At 40.0% G+C, this 19,898-nt stretch overlaps 1 protein-coding gene across 1 annotated transcript in view; it reads right to left on the bottom strand.

Annotated features, from left to right (window-relative positions):
• TENM4 (teneurin transmembrane protein 4) overlaps window positions 1-19,898 on the bottom strand; it is a 603,620-nt gene that overhangs the window by 131,970 nt on the left and 451,752 nt on the right. The window contains exon 14 of the mRNA XM_017829261.1: window positions 17,408-17,608. Coding sequence (XP_017684750.1) covers window positions 17,408-17,608 — 201 coding nt within the window. The remainder of the gene's footprint in view (window positions 1-17,407; window positions 17,609-19,898) is intronic.

The raw sequence follows: 19,898 nt of genomic DNA, 5'->3' as shown, positions 1-19,898 counted from the left end.
TTGAACTCCTTTTGCTGCAGTGTCTTGGATTTCTCCAAACACTCTCAAACATTTAGTCCTATATATTTAAGTCTGTAGTGAAAGAACTTTGGAGTTCAAAGGGCCTTAAGGCACTCAGGAACTTGTCTGTATCACTTAGAGTCAACCTGGAAAAAGCATTTGGGTATCTTAGGTACTTAAACACAGTATGTGCACATACCACTTGCTGCTGAGATGTAAGAGAATCTAATGTAAGTTTTATTTGAAGGAAGTAGAAATTACACTATCAAACACTAAAGGCATGACTGAGGAAAGACTCTTGAGTTGCTGTCAGAACATTTTACTCTGCATCAGGCATCAAGACATAGATTTTCACAGCCCCTAGATGTGAGGGAGGTAATATCATACTACAGTACTTGTTAGGAAGATAAGGAATGGGCAATTATTGACTTGCTAAAGGGCTGGAGCCCAGACATGTGTGTTTTCTAATCTTTTCCTCAACTGCCAGACAGCACTGCAACTGAGCATGGGTTGGTTAGGATGGTACATGAACACACAGGACCTGCAAGTTGGTTAATATAGCAACAAAGCTGCATTAAGAAAAAAAAAATTGTCCCCCCTTGGCTGACTTGATGAACAAAGTCTGGGGGAGGATAAAGGAAACAGCAGAGAAAAAATGGAAAGTTTCATTTATGCTGCTAAAATTTCAGCAAGCTGTGAAGAAATACCTTAAGAAAGTCTAAGAGTACTGGTATTTAAACCCAAACTCCAAAAAATATTGCTGTAGTATCTAGTGCTTCCCAGCACTCTTTCACCATAGGGCTACTCTAGTCTTGGGCTGTAATCCCTTCTTTGGTTACTGGTTTATATTTTTTATTCGTAAGCGTTGAACTTTGATCTCATGTAATTTTTCTTGCTTCCAGTTTACCAAGCAATCCAGGGGATGTCAGCTCGGCCACTTCACACCTTCGTTATACCCTGTTCCCTAGCTTTGACCTGCAGGGTCCCATCTCTGAAATGGCAATACCACTGATACCCTGGAGCCCAGCAATGTGCACTGTGAATAACTTCCTCTACTGCTGACTGTGAAGCTCTGAAATTCCAGAAGACAAGTATCTCCAGTGATGGCCAGGCAAATGGGCATTTTGGAGGACTTGGCATCTTGTGACTCCAAAGTCCATGTGAACATCTTGAGGACTTTGTTATTATTTAATTAATAGTTTATCTTTGGTTTGAGAATGTTAATAACTCTGGCTGAGATGGATGTTAAAATGTTATTTTATAGGATCATAGAACAGTTTGAGTTGGAAGGGACCTTTAAAGATCATCTATTTCCATAATCAGCGACACTTTCCACTAGACCAGGTAGCTCAGAACCCCAGCCAACCTGACCTTGAATGTTTCCAGGGATGGAGCATTCATCACCTCTCTGGGCAACCTGTGACTGTGTTTCGCCACCCTCTTTGTAAAAACATTCTCCCTCATATCTAACGTAAATCTACCTTCTTTTAGTTTCAACAATTACCTCTTGTCTTATCACTAGGTTCTATGAAATGTCTGTCCCCGTCTTTCTTATAAGCCGCCTTAAAGTACTAAAAAGGCCACAACAAGGTCTCCCCAGAGCCTTCCATTCTCCATGCTGAACAACCCCAACTCTCTCAGCCTGTCACCATAGCAGAGCTACCTCAGCCCTCTGATTATCTTTGCGGCCTCCTCTGGACTCGCTCCAACAGGTCCACATCCTTCTTTTGTTGGGTATCCCAGATCTGGATGCAGCACTACAGGTTAGGTCTCAGAAGAGCAGAGGGGGAGAATCCCCTCCCTTGACCTGCTGGCCACACTGTTTCTGATGCAGCCCAGGATATGTTTGTCTTTCTGGGCTGTGAGCACATATTGTCAGCTCATGTCCAGCTATTCACCCAGCTGCACCCCCAAGCCCTTCTCCTCAGGGTTGCTCTCAATCCCTTCATCCTTCCCTTCATCAGCCTGTATGAATACCAAGGGTTTCCCTGACTCAGGGGCAGCACCTTGTAGATAAAGTAAACAAGGCATAAGGAAGTAAAGTGATGGATCCACAGGTATATATGAACTCTGAGACAGGTACAAGACCTCCTTGATGTCCTGATATGCAGTCCTGTGTCCTGTGGGTAAGATGGAAAGGCAGCTCATAGTAGGTCAGATATCCACAGATTGGTGATGAAAGAAAAAAAAACAGAGATAAAAGAAAACTATCTGGAGTGACAGTCAGAAGCCTTCTTGGAGTAATTTGAAGGTGTGAAACTAGAATAATGGAGTACATTCAAAAATTATGAGGAGAGAAAAAAATTACTTCCTGAAAAGTGGAGTCTCTGTGTAGTCATTCCTATGCAAAGGGATAGAAACCCCTTTGGGACATTTACATCTTGACTGAAATATTTTTCAGACAACATGCTGCCAAGGAACAGTCTTGCACATGCAGGCCAGGGATATGCACTGCATGATGTAAAACAAACAGATCTTAGGTTAACCCAGAACAGGAATGCTGGGAGCATTTTGGGTTTAATCTCCCACCCAGCTGAGATCCCACCCAAACCACCACCCATGCACACAAGACAGTGCAGACTCCAAGTTATGTATGTATAATTCACATATAATGGATAGATAAGGTGGTTTGGATTCCCAGGCCCCAAGAGCTGCAATAAAGACTCTCAGCTGTGAAAAACACTTGTGAAGCAAACTACTTACGACAGCCTCCCTAAAATGTAGTTTAATTATTTCTGACAGGGAACCAGAAGCCAGGAACTCTCAAATCTAAATCTTCCATTTAGCTGCCAGTTTAAAGATAGATAGGTACCATACAATTTAAATAGCCTTACAACACTCACCCTGCTGTACGCCCTGGCTCGTTATAACACAGCCCTCTTAAGGTTTCTAATGGGTGATTAAATAGTCAGAGTAGCTTTTACTTTTGTGGTGACGCTCAAAGAAATGATCAAAATGGATTTCAGATTAAGCTTCCACTTAAATACATGTCTTTTTGGGCAGAATAAGACAGTTAAGGCTGTTTTACAGAAAAGGGCAGGTGAATCGTTTCTTTGTCATTTAGTCCCAGGGACAGAACTTGTCACCTCTGTTCTTATTACAAGCTGCATTTTTTGATACATTTCCCAATTCTGTTTTTAAAATTAGAGGACATGATTAGCTACCATCTGAGCCGCATGAGCAAATGAGAAGGAAAGCTTTTAATTCTCCTAATACAGCATTTACAGACTGGCCAGCTGCACCATATTGCTCCTGCCTATTTAAGCTTAGTTAGAACACTGTTTGTGCATAAAAGACCTGCCTGTTAAATATTTTCACACCAGCTGTTCCTAAAAGGTGACTAAATATTTCCTTTCATCTTTAATCTCTTTCACTGTTTGTATGAACAGCTTAGCCACTCCTTATCCTTTCCTAGAGGAGCACTGTGTTTTACTTCATCTTGCAATGTAGCTCTCAAAGCTGTCTGTAGTCCCACGAAGGAAGGGGATCCTCTGAGTAAATCTGGTGCCCAATTCTAAGACTAAATATGAGGTTTAATGTATTTTGCTTCCTGACACTTGCGCTTACCAGAGAGCACTGATGGATGTTAATTGATTCATGGATGCAGAGTTTTATCTAAGGAATCAAGTTCATTTCAACGCTACCATCTAGGAGTTTGCCATGTTACTGTCCTGCATTCTCTGAATCTTGCCTCATGTTATGGCAGTCTTACCCAAAGAATTGAATTGAGCCTAGTTGCCTTCTGCGGGTCAAGGAGGAAAGACAGGTAGTTCCAGAGGATGATTCATTTGAAATCTCTTTCATGGAGAACTTCTGGAGCAGACTGTGCTGAAGGCTCTATTGAGTTTTGGGTAGTTTGTCCAGGGGTCTAAGGTGAAAAGGATAATGCCATTCCCAACAGGATTCTGATTATTTTTCATGCAAATAACCAAAGCAGAAATGATTTATTTTCAGTTTCAGGACCTGATCTATTCCATCACTGCTCATCCCCGCCAGCAACCAGCCCATGACTGGGGCTTTGAGCAACCTGGTGTAGTAGAATGTGGCCCTGCCCATGGCAGGGGGATTTGGACCTAGGAGTCTTCAAGGTCCCTTCCAACTCAAACAATTCTGTGATTCTATGATTCCATGATTCTATGAGCCTAGATTCAACTGCCTGCTGGCTAGTTTTTTGACAAATGGCTTTTCTTTTTTTTCTCATTATCTCTTCATGACTGGAGGAGAGATTTCCCTCTGGTCTGTAAAGGCTGCCTCAGAATTACTCAAGGCTATCTTAAAAATCCTTGAATCCTACCCAAAATCTTGACAGTGGCTGCTGATGTGCCTTAACTTCTCCACAGTGTGTTGACAAATATTGTACTGTAATTTTATTCAATCTCCATCAGCATGTCTCTGTTGTTGTTCACTTAAAGCTTAAGAATCTCAACTGAGGCCAAGATTATCCTTTTTGTTCTGCGTTTGCACTTTGCCAGGTGTAATGAGGTCACAGTCCATTAACAGCACTTCAGAAGTAAGAATACTAAAGCAATTACTCATACAAATAAAAAACTTGTACCTGATACTTTTTTTTTTTGCATATCCTGCTAAAAACTGACCCAAATCTGTCCCATTAAGAATAAAAAGTCTGCTATGTTGCCTTTGATATTTCAGAAGAAAAGTGGGAAAGAAACCTATCAAACACTAACCACCAGTGTAGTGCTTTGTTCATGGCCCTTTTTAATTGACGGAACAGACACATGAGCTTTCAACACAGGAAATGGCATCATCCAGAATTTCATATTATTTTCACATTACATTAAAGAATGGGTTTGGGAGAGGGATAATGATGTTAATTTGTGCTTCATTTATAGCAAATCCATTTTTACATGTTTACCCCTATTCCCCCACAAATCCTCAAACTGGCTTGACAACAGTCTAAAGCTTTCCAGCTTAGAGAAGAGCAATGCAGATGAAAATTTTTCTGTAGCATTCATGTGATGCAGAATCAGAGACTTAGCTGCTTCTGACCTGCCTGTTAAATCCTTTAATAAATATGGATTTAGTGCTAAAATATAAGATCAGGTGAAATTGCTCAGAGCTTCCTGAAAAATGGGTCGGTTCCACTGACCTTCAATATATTAATAGAAAATTTAATAATTAAAAATCTATCTTAACTGGGATTTTCCCATTTTGAGTTGGCTCATTTGAGGCCATTTCCAGCCTCAGACAGATTTTTCCAGAAAAGATGCATAGAAGAGAGGCATTGCACAGAGCTAAAAGGCTGAGTTTGGTAAGGAGCTAAGCCTTGTTTTCACAACCTGCTTTAGAAGGCAAGTTATGGGGAATATCTGGGAAAAGCAACAAATATAAAGTTATGGATTAAAAAAACCCAGAAGGTGCATGATCAGCATGATTTAGATAACAGTGAAGTGCTAAATACATTCTTCATGATGAAACACATTTTGCAGTGTTATGAAACTCTCATTCCTGTGATTTGATAACTCTGTAGTGACATGAACTCTTTTGCTGTTACTGAAGAAGACATAAAGAACATTAGCTTTTAAAACCATTCTTTTTACCAATGTAATAAGGAAAGGATCAAACTAGGGAGCAAGGGAAAATCTGAAAGGAGACGTCTGGATTTTCTGTCCTTGCCAGTAACAAATCTGTAGCATGAAATCCTCCAAAAACCATCCCAGTTCATTAGCAGCCAGGTTGTGCAAGTTGTGTTCACGTCATTGATTGAGGAGCATGTGTTTTTACTTTCAGAGATCATGTCCTAAAAGCAAAATCTGCATAATTTAATGCCTTTATACAAATAATTTATCTCTTTTTAAAATATACATCAATTATGTAAATATTACTAATGTAGAAATAGTAACTATTATTTATGTCAATAAATGTAAAACCTGTGCTTTTATGAGTGTAATTAAACTTCTGGTACCGAGATGACTCTCCACTCCACTCAAGGGTCTCAATGTATTTTACACAGCTCAGCAAACTGAATATATCTGAAAGGTAACAGCTATTTATTTTCTTTCCATGGATGAGGAGATCAAGATTAAAGGATGCTCTCTAGAGACTGAAAATGAATCCATCAGCTTTGTATCATTCCTAATCAGGAAGCACACTGACCTTCAGCAATGGTTTTGAAATGTGACTTTGGACACCTGAATTTTCACCTCCTGAACACAAAGCCCTGAGGAGCATCCTGGAGTGCCTGCACTGGGGAATGCATATCCTGTGTTAAAGAGCGACCCTAACCAGGACACCTGAGTTGGCCTGAATGCTGATTCTTGCCAGGTCTGTAGAAGGAGGACTGAGTACAGGTCTTCAATACATGCACAGAAGGGAAAACTTTGGAGAAGGGTTGGTGAAGATCCCTAATAAAAGAAAGCACCCATCTCTGGCCCTCAACTAATCAAAAGATAACCCCACTTTAGCTTTTCCCCCCATTCTTCTCCTGGTATTTAGTTCTTTGCTTGCATAAACAGCTTTGTGCTTAACTGAAAGGCTTCTGCAAGTCCTGTTCTAGGTATCATCTCTCTCTGGAGATTCAGATCAGGAACCTGGGCTGCTCTGAGCTGACAAACTTGGAGATGAAGTGTCCACAAAGCAGCTCTTCACCAGGTGCCGAGCAGATCCAGGAGATACGTCCATAACTGCCCTAGAACCCACCTTCCATCCCTGAAATGAGTAATGAATGAGTTTGGTACAGTAATATACTATTGTATGCCTGGCCTCCAAGACTGACCCTCAAACTCTGTAAGCTTACAGCACTGAGCCCAATGGGACTATTGGAAATTCTTGCTAGAAATAGTAACAGTAAGAACAGGAGCAGTCACTAGCTAGCCCTGTGCTAACGGAACACAGCTCTTACCCGATCTGTCCAGGTGCACAATGTACAGTTGGGATATCTTCTAAAAAAAAATCTCACTTCTAAGTGCAATTTCAGCTTGCTTCATATTTGCATAAAAGTCTTCCAGTTCCTGTTTGAAAAGCTGTAGCTGTGGGATGAAATTCCATTAAACTGGTCTGGTACCTTTTATCAGCTTCTAGTTTCTGCAGTATTCATACTCTATTTTCATCCTTTCCTTAAATACTAGGGATTGACCATCACACTGTATTTAAAGCATCTTCTCTATGGATGTGATTTACTTTTGTACTTGTGTCAATCTTCCATTTATTTATTATTATGAACTTTATTTTAAACTGTCTCTTGCTGTTGAATAGCAGGACACGAAATGCCAAGTATTGTCATGCTTCAGTCTTGGAGCTGAGATTTGTTGAATAAAATAAATATCCCAAAGTGCAGGATTATATTTTTCTCTTTGATGCTTAATTGAATCTCTATGCTTTCTGGGATGTGAGGTAAAGCTTCCCAGAGAAGAAACAATTCCTATGTTAGAATTCCTAATCCTAACAAGGCTTCTCCTCTGGACTAATTTTAATTTCCTCCCTGTGTCCACAAGGAAGAGATAATTCAACAGCAGAAAAGCCTTTTACTCATGCTTACTGTTATTAAAAAGAACTAATTTCTTTTCCAATTCTGTATAGTTTGTTTTTTTTCTAAAATCAATTCAACAGAGCATTTACAAATGTGTGTGCTGAAGTGATCACAAGCTAGATTTGCTTGGGATTCCCTTATTCAGAGCTCATACAGTCCCAACGTTGTTTGTTTTTTCTTCAGATAGGATTTCACCAAAGAACTTAGAAATTTTAATTACTCATCTTCTTCAAAAGGAGACAGAACATGTATGAAACATGCAGGGCTGACATATCCAGAAGTTAGATGTCTGTCTATCCACACAAATGGGATGCAGCAGCAGCTGTTCCAAAGGGCTTGTGTCTGCTGTGCTGTCCATATGCTTCAACACTGGTCCGAAAGGATCACTTTAACAGAAAAGCAGCAGAGCTCTCTCCAAAGCATTTTCCAACTTTCATCTCTCAAGATCATTAGAAAGGTGCTCATTAGCGCAAATTGTGATGATAGTTTTTAGAGTATGAACATCTTGCAACTTGGAAGGGGGCAGAAAGGCTATACTAATTCCAGTGCATCCACTTCAGACAGCTTATTTAATCATGGATTTCCAGCCTTCAGTAGACACTATATGACAATCACTGGTCTTACATTGGTTTTTTTCCTGCTTAGTTTTGATGTTATTCTCTTTTACCTACCCCCAGATTATTTTCCTTATTATTTAATGTCAGACATTCCACTCCCCCTGCCATGGGCAGGGACACCTTCCACTAGACCGAGCCGCTCAAAACCTCATCCAAGTTGGTCTCGAACACTTTCAGGGATGGGGTATCCACAGCTTCTCTGGGTAATCTATTTCAGTGTCTCAAATGTGATTTGATGAAGCTGAAAACATCCAATAAACCTTTGAAGAAACTCTGATCATGATGAGCTCCAGATGAGTTGGAGTGTAAGGAAATAGTCACAGGAGCTATCCACCAACAACAGCATGGAATTGACTGAATGGCAGCGGAGAAGCTGTGACATGGAACCTATGACAATCCTTGCTGAGCCAAATGAGTGAGGTATGAGACGATAGTCTTGAGCATTATCAAGACAGATCACAGGCAGAGACTGCACACAAATATCCACCCTGCTGACACTGCAGCAGTATTCTGGTTAAAAGTGGGAAGTGTCAGAAGCAGAGATCTAGACTCACAAATTAAGAGGATGTCTACACAGTCTTTTGTGAGTTGGTTACAGAGGGATTGGCTAAATGTACTGAATGACATTTATCTTCAGTTCAAAAGATGCATTACTGCCATAGAGCAATTCTAAGCCTGCAGAAATACATGCTGATTCCTATGGTTTTATGAGCATGACCTATTCCATGCAGTGATTATAATATTTCAGGTTCTCAGCTGGCTCGATCAACTGGTTTTATCTCCAAAAGAACCTGAAGAGCCATTTCACATCATGCTTGCAGGACAGTAGTTTTGTGCTCAGTGACAGCGGGATTACACTTACTGTGTCAAAGAAGTGACTTAGTACTTTTTTAAAAAGCAGTAACAGACTGTTACAGTAACTGTCCTAACAGACATTCCATTGTAGAAAAGGGACTAAGCTATGACCAGCCCCCATGTTGGCATGATGTAAGTCTAGGAAGTGTAAGGACTCTAAGGCTTCTCCTTTCAAAGGCAAAGTCAGAGAAAAAGCCAAAATTTGGTTATCTGAGACTCAGCGATACAAGTGATAAGTTCTCAGTGATACAAGTAAATGTGCTAATTGTTCAGTCATCCTCAAAACATGCTATTTTCACAGTAGCCTGTTTTAAACATGGAACTTAACATCTTCTTGTGGTGCTGTGAAATTCTTCAAATTAGCCATGTTAACATGAACCCTCCTTAGTCCAGCACATCACCAGTGTTTTCAGCCAGAAAAGTCCACACCAAAAAGCATAATTAATACAAACAAAAAGAACTTTTGAGCTCATAGTGTGACTGCTGAGGTCACATTTGGAGATAGGGAAGAATGTTGAACTAAAACTGGCATGCTGGGAATTAGCCCTAATTGTTGTTGAAAACAAATAGGGCATGGAATAGTCTACCCATTGTCCTTTGTGGGGGTCCGTAAATTTGCATTTATTACTGCTGATATTAGAGACAAGCTCTACTCATCACAGAATGACCAAGGTCAGTGAGAATCAGGGACTGCTTGTTACACCACTGGACACACACTATTCTCAGCCTGAGACATGAGCTAATCAGACCAAATGCTTTGTGATCTAATGGTCAGAGCCAGACTGATGATATCATTGCTTCCACTAGTTTTGGCCAAGTTTGAAATGACAGCTAGAATGCAAGTCTTCAGGTCCTTCAATCTTCCCTTAGTCATTGTAACTGATCAAGACTGCATGGACTGCTGCAAACAGAGAAGTGGTTAGAAGCAAGATCCTAAATACATCCTAGAACTGACAGAAGTTTGATGGATCTTCAGTTGGCTAGGGAAATACCCTAAAACAATTTCTCAGCTATCAGATTTTAAGTAGGAACCCATACTTGAAAGATAAGTTGTATTGCTATCTTAGTGGGAGTTTTCTCCCTCCCTTTAGTATGTCTTTCATGTGCTGAACACAAAGATATTTGGACTTTTGAAGAATTGGACTTTCCACAAAAATAACTACATCCCATTTCAGCTATTACTTTTTTTTCCCACCACACCAGGGTCTTCTTATACACATTTTTAATAAACAAAAGGAAAGGGAGTAAAAGGGTATTCAAATGAAAGCCTTCCTGAATACTTTTATTTCAAAGGTTTGGGCTGATTTTAGTCTTTTATTGCGTTTTTAATAAAAAGCTTAGAAGGCTTTAAAGGATAAGTTCATCTTGGCAATGGGTAGGCTAAAATCTGTACTCACAATCCCAACTAAAAAAATTCATGCTTTGTACAATGATAGTTCTTGTTAACACTGTTGATTCTCTGGATTCACTAATTCCTTCACAATCCACAAAGCAGATATCTCCCAGGCAGAGCCAGTGAGAGTCTTGTGTAATGCCACTGGGCAGAACATACTTTATTCCCTTAGAGAGAAAAGTGACTTCTCTTGACACAAATAAAATGAGGAAGATCACAAGTTCACAAATCAGAATGTTATGTTTCAGCAAGGCTGAGGATAAAATTCCTGCTGGTACAAAATATTTCCTGGCCTTTAATGACCATTAGAAGACCAAATTAAGGCTTTCGGGATGAGTCTGCAATCTAGGTATTGAGCCAGAACAGATTTTGATGGTATCTTCTGAAGACTAGCTTTGAAGATGCTGTGCTACCAAAATTTCAATTGCCCCAAACTAATGTTTCTCACTACTCTGCAAGGGTAGTGAGACAAACAAGTTACAAGCTGAAGGAAGATTATTTGAGGTGGCCTTTGATTACGTAGCTGTGCCCGATAACTTTTTCGCAATTAAGATCTAAAATATACAGATGTTTATCAATTTCTGGTGTTGCATCCTGAGGTTTATTTCTCTTGTTCTTCCTCACATGCTTTAAAGCTAAGAAAAAGACAAATCATCAACTTCTTAGGAATCAAAAAGGGCTCTAGTCTGTAGTATGGTAACAAGCCTGTATCACGTGAGAGCTGATGTAATATCCGTCTTTTACAGAGACATTTTTATCCCTGAAGAAAATAATATTTTAAAGAAGGAATTATATGAACATTTTCTAAGGATGAATTTTTATCTTGGTGGCCTTGGGCATGACATGAATTTAACACCAGATTTTGTTTTCAAAGGTTGACACCAATAAGCCCAAGGAAATCAAATTATATCACACACGTTGCATTAACCCTGGTGCTGTTTGACCAATGGGATATGACATTGTCTGGTAGGATATATGAGAACTGTGTCTCTTTGTGCCTGCAAGTGCATTTATGCAAGAGTCTCCTGCCCAACTCCTGATGAAAAGAAGACATTGGAAGCTAAAGGTATATTTGCTTTAGCTTGACTCTTTAAAAGTTCATTCTTCATGATCTCTTTGTCTAATAATTAGAATAGAGAAGAAATACCTGTTTCAATGAACTGTACAACTTTGTGGCAGGGTGCTCTCTGAAAGACTTTCACCGTTGTTAATTTATACAACTAAAGTGATACTAAAAATTCAATCACTACCATTAACTGATACGGGATCTTAAATCTAATCATTGTTTGCAAATGATTTTAAATTGATCCATACTCCTGCAAAGCAAACAGGAGCTTTTCCATTGATTTCAATGTGCTGTACAGTAATTTATAAGAATATGGCTTCCCTGCAACCAGAGACATGGATACACACACCACACTAGTTTTATTTTAAATTCAGCTTCTCAAACTATTGAAAACAGTAAAGTCATAGAGGACTATTTTACAACTGGTGGGTAAATGCCCAGTCTTCTGCTAGTCCTGTGGCTACCCACACTATATTCCTACTGTGCTTAGAGGTCAGGTTTATCTAGGCATATCTGCCAGTATTGTGATCACTCCATGGCAATCTGAAGCCCCTCCAAACCTGTCTAACCGATCACACAGGCTAAGATGGAGATTCCTACTGTTTACATTAAATGCCACAGTTCTGTAATTGCCTCTCTCCTAAGGAATCTGTGATCATGATGTCTGCTGAGCCTTCTACAGTTATTTGCCAGAACGAAGGATATCTCAAAAGCTGAACCCAGACTGCTCTAAAGTAATACGAAATAGCCAAATAAGAAAGCGGCTGAATCAATGAGAAATCAATTAAGCTCCCTTTTAAGGATTTCAACTTAACTAAGATCTGAATTGACCTCTGCAAAGATTTCTCTTCTTCAGGAAAACTATCCCACTAAATTGGTAATGTCATGGGAAGCCTAAGAGCAGAAGAGGATAGCATGGAACTAGGCATGGATTGAAAATCTTTCTTTTTTCCTGTGCACTAAAGACATTTATAAAATTTCTAGCTAGAATAAGTGTGGCCACAATGAGCACTGCAGTGCTGGAAATCCTGAGGAGATGAATGGTCTGAAATGCTGTTTCTGTCCCAAATGACGGGCACTCTGTGCTTTAGAGTAATGCCCACCTAGCATTAAGGTTCAGGGCATGAAACCCCTATCAAAGAATCATAGAATCATAGTCTGATTTAGGTTGAAAAAGACCTCTAAAACCATTAACACAGCACTGCCAAGCCCACCAATAAGCCATGTACCCAGGTGCCACATACACGTCTTTTAAATCCCTCCAGGGATGGTGACTCCACCACTTCCCCGGGCAGCTTCTTCCAATGCTTGACAACCCTTTCAGTGAAGAAATTTTTCCTAATTACCAACCTAAATCTCCCCCAGACAAACTGAGGCCATTTTCTCTTGTCCTGTCCCTTGTTACCTGGAGAAGAGAGCAACTCCCACATGCCTACAACCTCTTTTCAGGTAGTTGTAGAGAGCAATAAGGTCAACTCTGAGCCTTCTTTTCTTTAGGTTGAACACCCACAGCTCCCTCAGCTGCTCCTCATCAGACTTGTGCTCCAGATCCTTCCCCAGCTCTGTTGCCCTTGCCAAACTGGATTGGTCCAGCCAGTTCACTGTTTTCTTTGAGCTAACTGCTTGTAGCATTTGCATTGACCTGGTAGGGAGGATACTCTCTCAAGAAGTGAGAGAGCACATCCAATGCATTCTCAGATTGAGGAGACACCTGTTTAAGTGCCACAGAATTTTAGGAAACTAAGGTACTTTTGCAATAGACAGCTCTAGATGGTGGGATGTCTCAGAAGTTGATAAGTTGTCTGCAACACTGTAGTACAGCTCAATAATCTGCATTTGCTTAAGGTAAATTTAAATGCCTAAATATCTTTGTGATCATAGACCTTAATAACAAAGTTTGGCAACAAGTCACTGAGAAGCAGCATTTCTTCCCTGCCACAGTGGGGAAAAAAGGGCAGTCATAAAGTCAAATGCCATATCCTCAAAAAAACATGTTAGCTGTAGAAGTGATGAGAGGAGCTATGAAGAGGGTCAGACTACTAGATTTCTTGAGATATGATCATTCAAGTTCAGCCTCAGTCTCTGGTCAGGCCTTCTCTCTCACTCTTTTCAAAATGTTAAGTAAAACATCGTAACCTCCTACCTCTTTACTGAGTCCCAGCTTCCAGTTTCTAACTTGTATCATTAAATGTACAGCCCAGGATTTCATGTCTCCCCTGACAATTTAGGACCACCATATACAAAGTACTACTCCTTCTACTGCTCTTCTCCAGTGTACTTTTAAGGGTCTGAGGTAGAGCCTGGATGTCAACCATGCATAAAGCGAGTCATTATGAATAAGTGATGCAGAAGGAATCCTTATCTGCATGCAAGTCAATCTACAACCACTGTCAACTGCCCAGAAAGAGTCAGTACTTATTACACAGAGAACATAATTTCTATTGCTGCTTCATATATTCAACTTTGCAATGCTTCTAGTGTATATCATGCATGCCAGGATGTCAACTACCAAACAGAGAACAGTTTGAGAATCACTGATTTAAATTCGAGGAGAGTGAAGGACAACACCAGCTAACTTAATTCCTTTAATAATGATTTTGCATCCAAGCATAATACTGTTTTGATGGGCCTGGGATTGTACTGATGCATCACTGAGATCCCTCTGGTAAACGGTGCATTCCCCCAATGCAGATGACATGACTCACCTATTCATTCACTGCAGTCAGCAAATATGTCTTATGGTAAGTGGTGTGTTGCTTCTTAATTAGCTACAAATACTTGGTCCACTTTAAATAGGTCAAGAGTGAAACTATACCACCTACTGAGTTCTGTTTCACATTGCAGCACAGGCCACTTCCTTCTTCCCACTACACTCAGACAATAAGAGGTTAAGAGAGCTGTCCCATAATGGCTTCATTAGTTGCCAGCTAGGGCTCATTAAGAGGTGAAGGGAGATAGCCCACCAAAAGCCTGAGATACTGAGGATCTGTGATGGCAGACCCTGGAGAAACCAGGGTCAGTGCTTCCTTAATTACCTTTCTTGTACTAAGCATTGCCTTGGACTTATTAGCTGAACTGGGTTATAAAGACCTTTTTTGTATTTGCTTGTGCAACAGTACTAAGATGCAAAAAGGAGAGGATTGAATTCCCTCATGGAGAATTCAAAATGTCTCTTTTGCTGTTCAGTACAAGTTATCTCCAGGCTTATGTCTGCACTTTTCTCTAAGAGACCTTTTTTTTTTTATATTTGGGAATCTATCAGAAAAGTAGTGCATACTGAGGGAGGAGGAATCCCACAAAACTGTCCCTTGCATGAAAGGGTGAAGTATGTTTAAGAAGCATTTTTCCAGACTGAAAAATCTGAGATAGTATGGCAGCAGCCCTATCTCAAGATATATTGGTAGTGGGTAGACATGTAAAGCAAAAAAAACCCCCAAACATATAATTATTTCTTCCTACAATGCAGTTCAGAGTAGGAATCTCTCAAAAGAGATTGAATTATACAGCTTGTCTACGAGGACACAGGCTAAGTGGAATGAAAAAAGATAATATAAACACGAAACAGAAATCTCTGTAATATTATTATTTTGTGAAAATTGAGAGTTTTACGCAAAAATCTGTGTTTCTCTAAGATTACCACTAAGAGCAGGTGAAATCTACCTACTTAGCTGAAAGATGGAGTCTAAAGTTCAAAGAAAGTCTAGTGTTTCTTTCTACATACGACAATCCACAGACTTTCACCTACTGCTTCCATACTGCCCAATAACCTTCTAAATGAATACAGCATACAGCACTGCAGACAGGTACTAGTCTTGACTTCAAGGTGTTAAGAGCTGGAAAATCCACTGCACCTCTTCATATTCTTGGTTTTCAGATGATTATGCTGTTTGCAAAGTCTGCCTCTCCATGTAGTTTATGAAAGTGGCTGTCCCTGGCACTAGGCCATGTCAGCACAGTCCTATAGATTTCATTGGGACTGAACACAGTCCTAACGGCTTCGCTGAGCTGAGGGTGATTTATGCAAGTCCTTAGTTCGTTCCCTTAATAATTCTTCTGCTCTGTTTGGTCCTGTTTCATACAATAATGAAATCTGACCCCTTTAGTCCCTTCTACAAAACCTCCACCCCACTGGGTTGGGCAATGTGTTGCTACATGTAGTAGCATGCCTGCTCACTCTATTTTAATCATTCAAGAAGAGTACCACATATGCTGTAAGTAAATCTGTCTTTCGAATCAAGTCATCAATTCAGTGGAAAGGTCTGGGTTTGAAATGGAAATTTACAAATCACCTTAGCTGTGATTTTAGCTGTGAGGCACAATAACCTCAATGTTACAAGCACCTTGGTAAGGAAAAAGGTCTTGGAATGATGGTCAAGTTTGTCTCAAATAACCTCATGCTGCCAAAGAAAGTTTGCACTAGATGGATTTATAAAAGCAGTATAAGGAATGCTTATAAATCATCTGTACATGACCCTGCAGGTTAACAAAGGGAAAGTGAATTCTGTTTGTGTGTAGAAATAAACATTTTTCCAAATCCATCCCTGCAATCCCCAAACCTCCATACACATTCAGAATAATGACTCAATTATGAACTATGCTACAAAATCACTAGAAATACACGACTACCTTTCCCCTTATGGTGGCCTTATAAATAAACCCACAGAGTACGGAATTGAAGATGTTAATATGGGGAAAGGAAAAGCCTGGCACTAAATTTATCCTCCTTTCAATGCATGATAGCTTCTGTACCTACCTCTGCAAAAGTTTTGATCAACCTAGTTTCAGCCCCAGGCTCCTTCTGCTTATTCCTCAGTCCAGTCAATTTTATTTTATGACAAGCTTCTAACACCTAACCTAAATGATGATTGTCAAAAAGATCTTTTTTTTATATTCTTAGCACCAGTTTATTCAGTTTGCCCCATCCTTGGAAGTTACTCTCTTAAACTACTTGCAAGCAGCTAACCTGAATGTCTTTACTCATGATAGTGATTTCTCAGTGAAAATGTTGTTTCCATAATTTTTCTACTATATCCACTCTCCTAATAGCTTTTTTTTTGAGGCTGCTTTGCTGAAAACTCCTTTCATTTCATTGCTTATACTGAGCTGCCCTGGATTTTTGGCCTAGTTCCACTCCATCTGTGTAAGGTATAGAAGCTGTTATTGCTGCAGTCTCTTGTTTGTGAGCATAAAATACAGGACAAAAGCCAAAGGACTAATGTTCCATGGGTTCTGACTAGCATTTCTTAGTGTTTCTCTAAAAGCTAATTGCATTTGGAAGAAAAGGTTCCTGAATAGATTTTCTTTAGCCTTCAGTTCACATACCTGATGGAGATCTTGAGCAAGACGCCCATTCAGCAGAGGAATGAAGTTGCAGATTCAAAACCTCTACACAAAACTGCCCATAAAATGTGTCTTCTTGGTAGGTGCTTGTACTATTAAATACTTTTAATCAGTAAACTTATTTTTTACTTGATAGGGGATAGTATTTTAATATGAACCTCATGTGGCCCTCATCCTCCTCTAGCTGAGCCTAGAAAAGCATGGGCTTTGAATTCAGAAAGGAAAGGAGAACTGACAGACTGCCACCTCTTCCTTCTTGTTTACTGCCACCTCTTCTTGCTTACAGCCACCTAAAGATTATTTAGTCATCTCCTAAAAATCAAACCAGACCCTTTGGTGGCTACTGGGATTCACCAAGAACTAACATCAGAACAAGCAGTTATATGTAGACCATCAATTACATTCACAGCCATATGATGAACAATAGCAAGCCTAGATGGCTTTAATGTGGTTATTTATTGTATTACTCTATGCTCAGCAATGGAACAGAATTATTTATGTAGTTGAGCTATGGAATTTCTGCTTCCAGTCATGTCCTGCATGTGCTTCACTAGAACACATTTGTAGCACTTTTTTTGCAGATCTAAGTGCAAGAAGATTTTACAGTTTAACTAAAATAAAAACCAACAGTAAGTCACTGCTGACGTTACCAATTGAGCAATCATGTCCAGTCCAGTTGGGATCGCAGCTGCAGAGTCCAGTATCCGGGAGGAAGGTCCCATGGCCAGAGCACTGATCCAGACAAGTGGCTCTTGGGGTCTCACAATTTGTTCCTCCCCAGCCAACAGAGCAGTGACATTCTCCTCGCACGCACACACCTCGTCCTGAGCAGGTAGGATCCATGCAGTCCACTATATGTGAGGAGGAAGAGGAAGCAGACAGCAAGAGCAAATGGGAATTTCAGAAAAAAAGCCATCAGACTGCCATCTACACAAATGCACTTATATAATATCTCAAGGTTCCAACCAAAAAGCCCTACTGTGCACAAAACAGATGCTTCATCCAAGAAGTCAATGTCCCTAAAAGGCAGTGAGACCTAAAACACTTAAGTGAAAAACAGAGAAAAATTAATGATGAAATCTATTATTTTATCCAGGTCTGCACTAATAAATGATCCTTCCGGCAAGAACAGGCTAATATCAATTAAGAACAGAATAAGAATAGTATTCTCTTGTACAGATATTGTGCTTCCATTTATTCTGTTAGAGTAACCTAAATTACTATTACTAATGAATTTAAAGCTGAGTCCTAGTTTTCTGAGAGAGAATTTTGCGTAAAGATTCAGCAGAAGCTGACATTCTTATTCAGTAAAATACATGCTTAAATTGAAGAATACGCTTAAATCTATAGAGGTTTCACAGAGACTTACATAAATTTCACGTTAAATATATCCTTAGACAGTTTTCTGGAGTAAAGATTAAAACAAAATCATGTATTTTTTTATATTGGTGTTCTCCTCGTTTTATTTTTGATCAATTAATACTCTTTTTTAAATGTTTGGAGTTTATTTTCCCCCCCAAAGAGTCACTTTCCTAACAAGATAGGAGACTACCCAGTTAGGTATACAGCAATATACACCAAAAGACCAAATGTACTCTTGCCTGATTCCTGAGTTATGTGTTTTTTAGGTAACTGTCAGCTCCTCTGCCCACAGGGGAATTTCACCCAGCAATCGGAAATTTTTAATGCACCAGACACCCTTCCAAAAAAAAAAAAAAAAAAACAACTGGAGGAGGTGACTGTCTATTTATATATAAAAGCTGATAGGACAGCCTAGAGAAATTCTTCCCATCTCTTGTAACGGTGTGTGGCAGTGCCCTGGGGATTAGTGACAAGTGTCAGTCTGGCTAAGCAGCATAGGGAAAGCTGTCCAACTCCTGGCTCTGATACAGCAGAGCAGAACACGGCCACCGTACGCACAGCAGGCTTGTGGTTCAGTTTTTTGCCCCCTGTAAAAGCTAATAAGAATTCCACTGACCTGTTCAAGACACAGAAACCTTAAAAGGAAACACAACAGCTGCTCTGATAGTTCCCTGAATTCTCAAACCCTTCTCAATCTGACAAGTAATGGCTTAGTTATTACTATCCCAAGGCATGGGAGAGAATTTTCTTTTTTGTTTAATTCCTGGAGCTCTGCTCATAGCTGGAACAATCCTCGAAAATTGTAAGAGGCTGGAAAGGATGAGTCTATAAATCTCCTTCACTGTTAGCGAGCTGGGAGCTATGGTGCCAATTTTAGCATGAAACCCTTGAAGCCCTGGCCCTGTTCTTTCTCAGCAGTAATAAGTATGAAAAGGACTAAGGGATGGACTAGCAGCCTTGTCCATTCTCAGCAGATGGTTTGAACATAGGGAACAAAGTTCACAGGCTAACTGACAAGAGGCTACCTCCAGGCAATTAATCATCCCCTCTGAAGGTCAGCTGGGAAAAAGGTGAGTTTTACAGGGGCCTCCATCACAGGAGGCAGACAATCTGCTATCTCAGCTCTAACACAGACGATTATAGGAGGGGAATGTGCATGTCAGAACCCCCCATTTATCATAATCCCAAGGCCATTTTTCATGTTGAAATGAGCCCTTTCAGAAAATGTCACACACAATGGCTACTTTAATCTCAGCCTCACTAGCTGTATCTCTTTAGGCTTTCGGCACCATCGGAAGGGCCCTGGGACAGGATTACGGGCCTCTGCTTTCTTCTTAATCAATTGCTTAGTGGATTTGGAGTACAATGGTATATTTTTAGGGAGTTGTGCTTGACAAATTTAGCTGCTCAGCTCTAGGAGAAGTAGAGGTGGGGAGCTGGGCAGGAGGGCAGAGCTGACAAAACCTAGTATACCTGGAAAAAAAAAAAAAAAGCATATGTCTGTGTTGTTGGTTAGAAAATGTCCCAGATGGTAAAATTCCTGGTTGAAAAATGCCCCGTTTATAGTGCAGCCTTGTGCAGAATCTTTGCCAGGGAGATAAATCATGTAGCAAGCAAGGTTAGTGCCTCTTCTACACTTTTCCCCAATATGCTTCATGCTTCATTGGTCACACAAGTTATTAGGCTTATTCGGTGCCCAAAGAGTAACTTCTCATTTTTCACTGCTTAAATTTGCTCCCCTCCTTGTAATGTCTCACTGACTTAGCCCATGCCTTATAA

This window comes from Lepidothrix coronata, unplaced genomic scaffold (genome assembly GCF_001604755.1).
Source record: "Lepidothrix coronata isolate B3197 unplaced genomic scaffold, Lepidothrix_coronata-1.0 Scaffold161, whole genome shotgun sequence".
Classification (NCBI taxonomy): Eukaryota; Metazoa; Chordata; class Aves; order Passeriformes; family Pipridae; genus Lepidothrix; species Lepidothrix coronata.
Note: the sequence above shows the minus strand (reverse complement) of the source record. Positions and strands in the feature narration are given on the sequence as shown.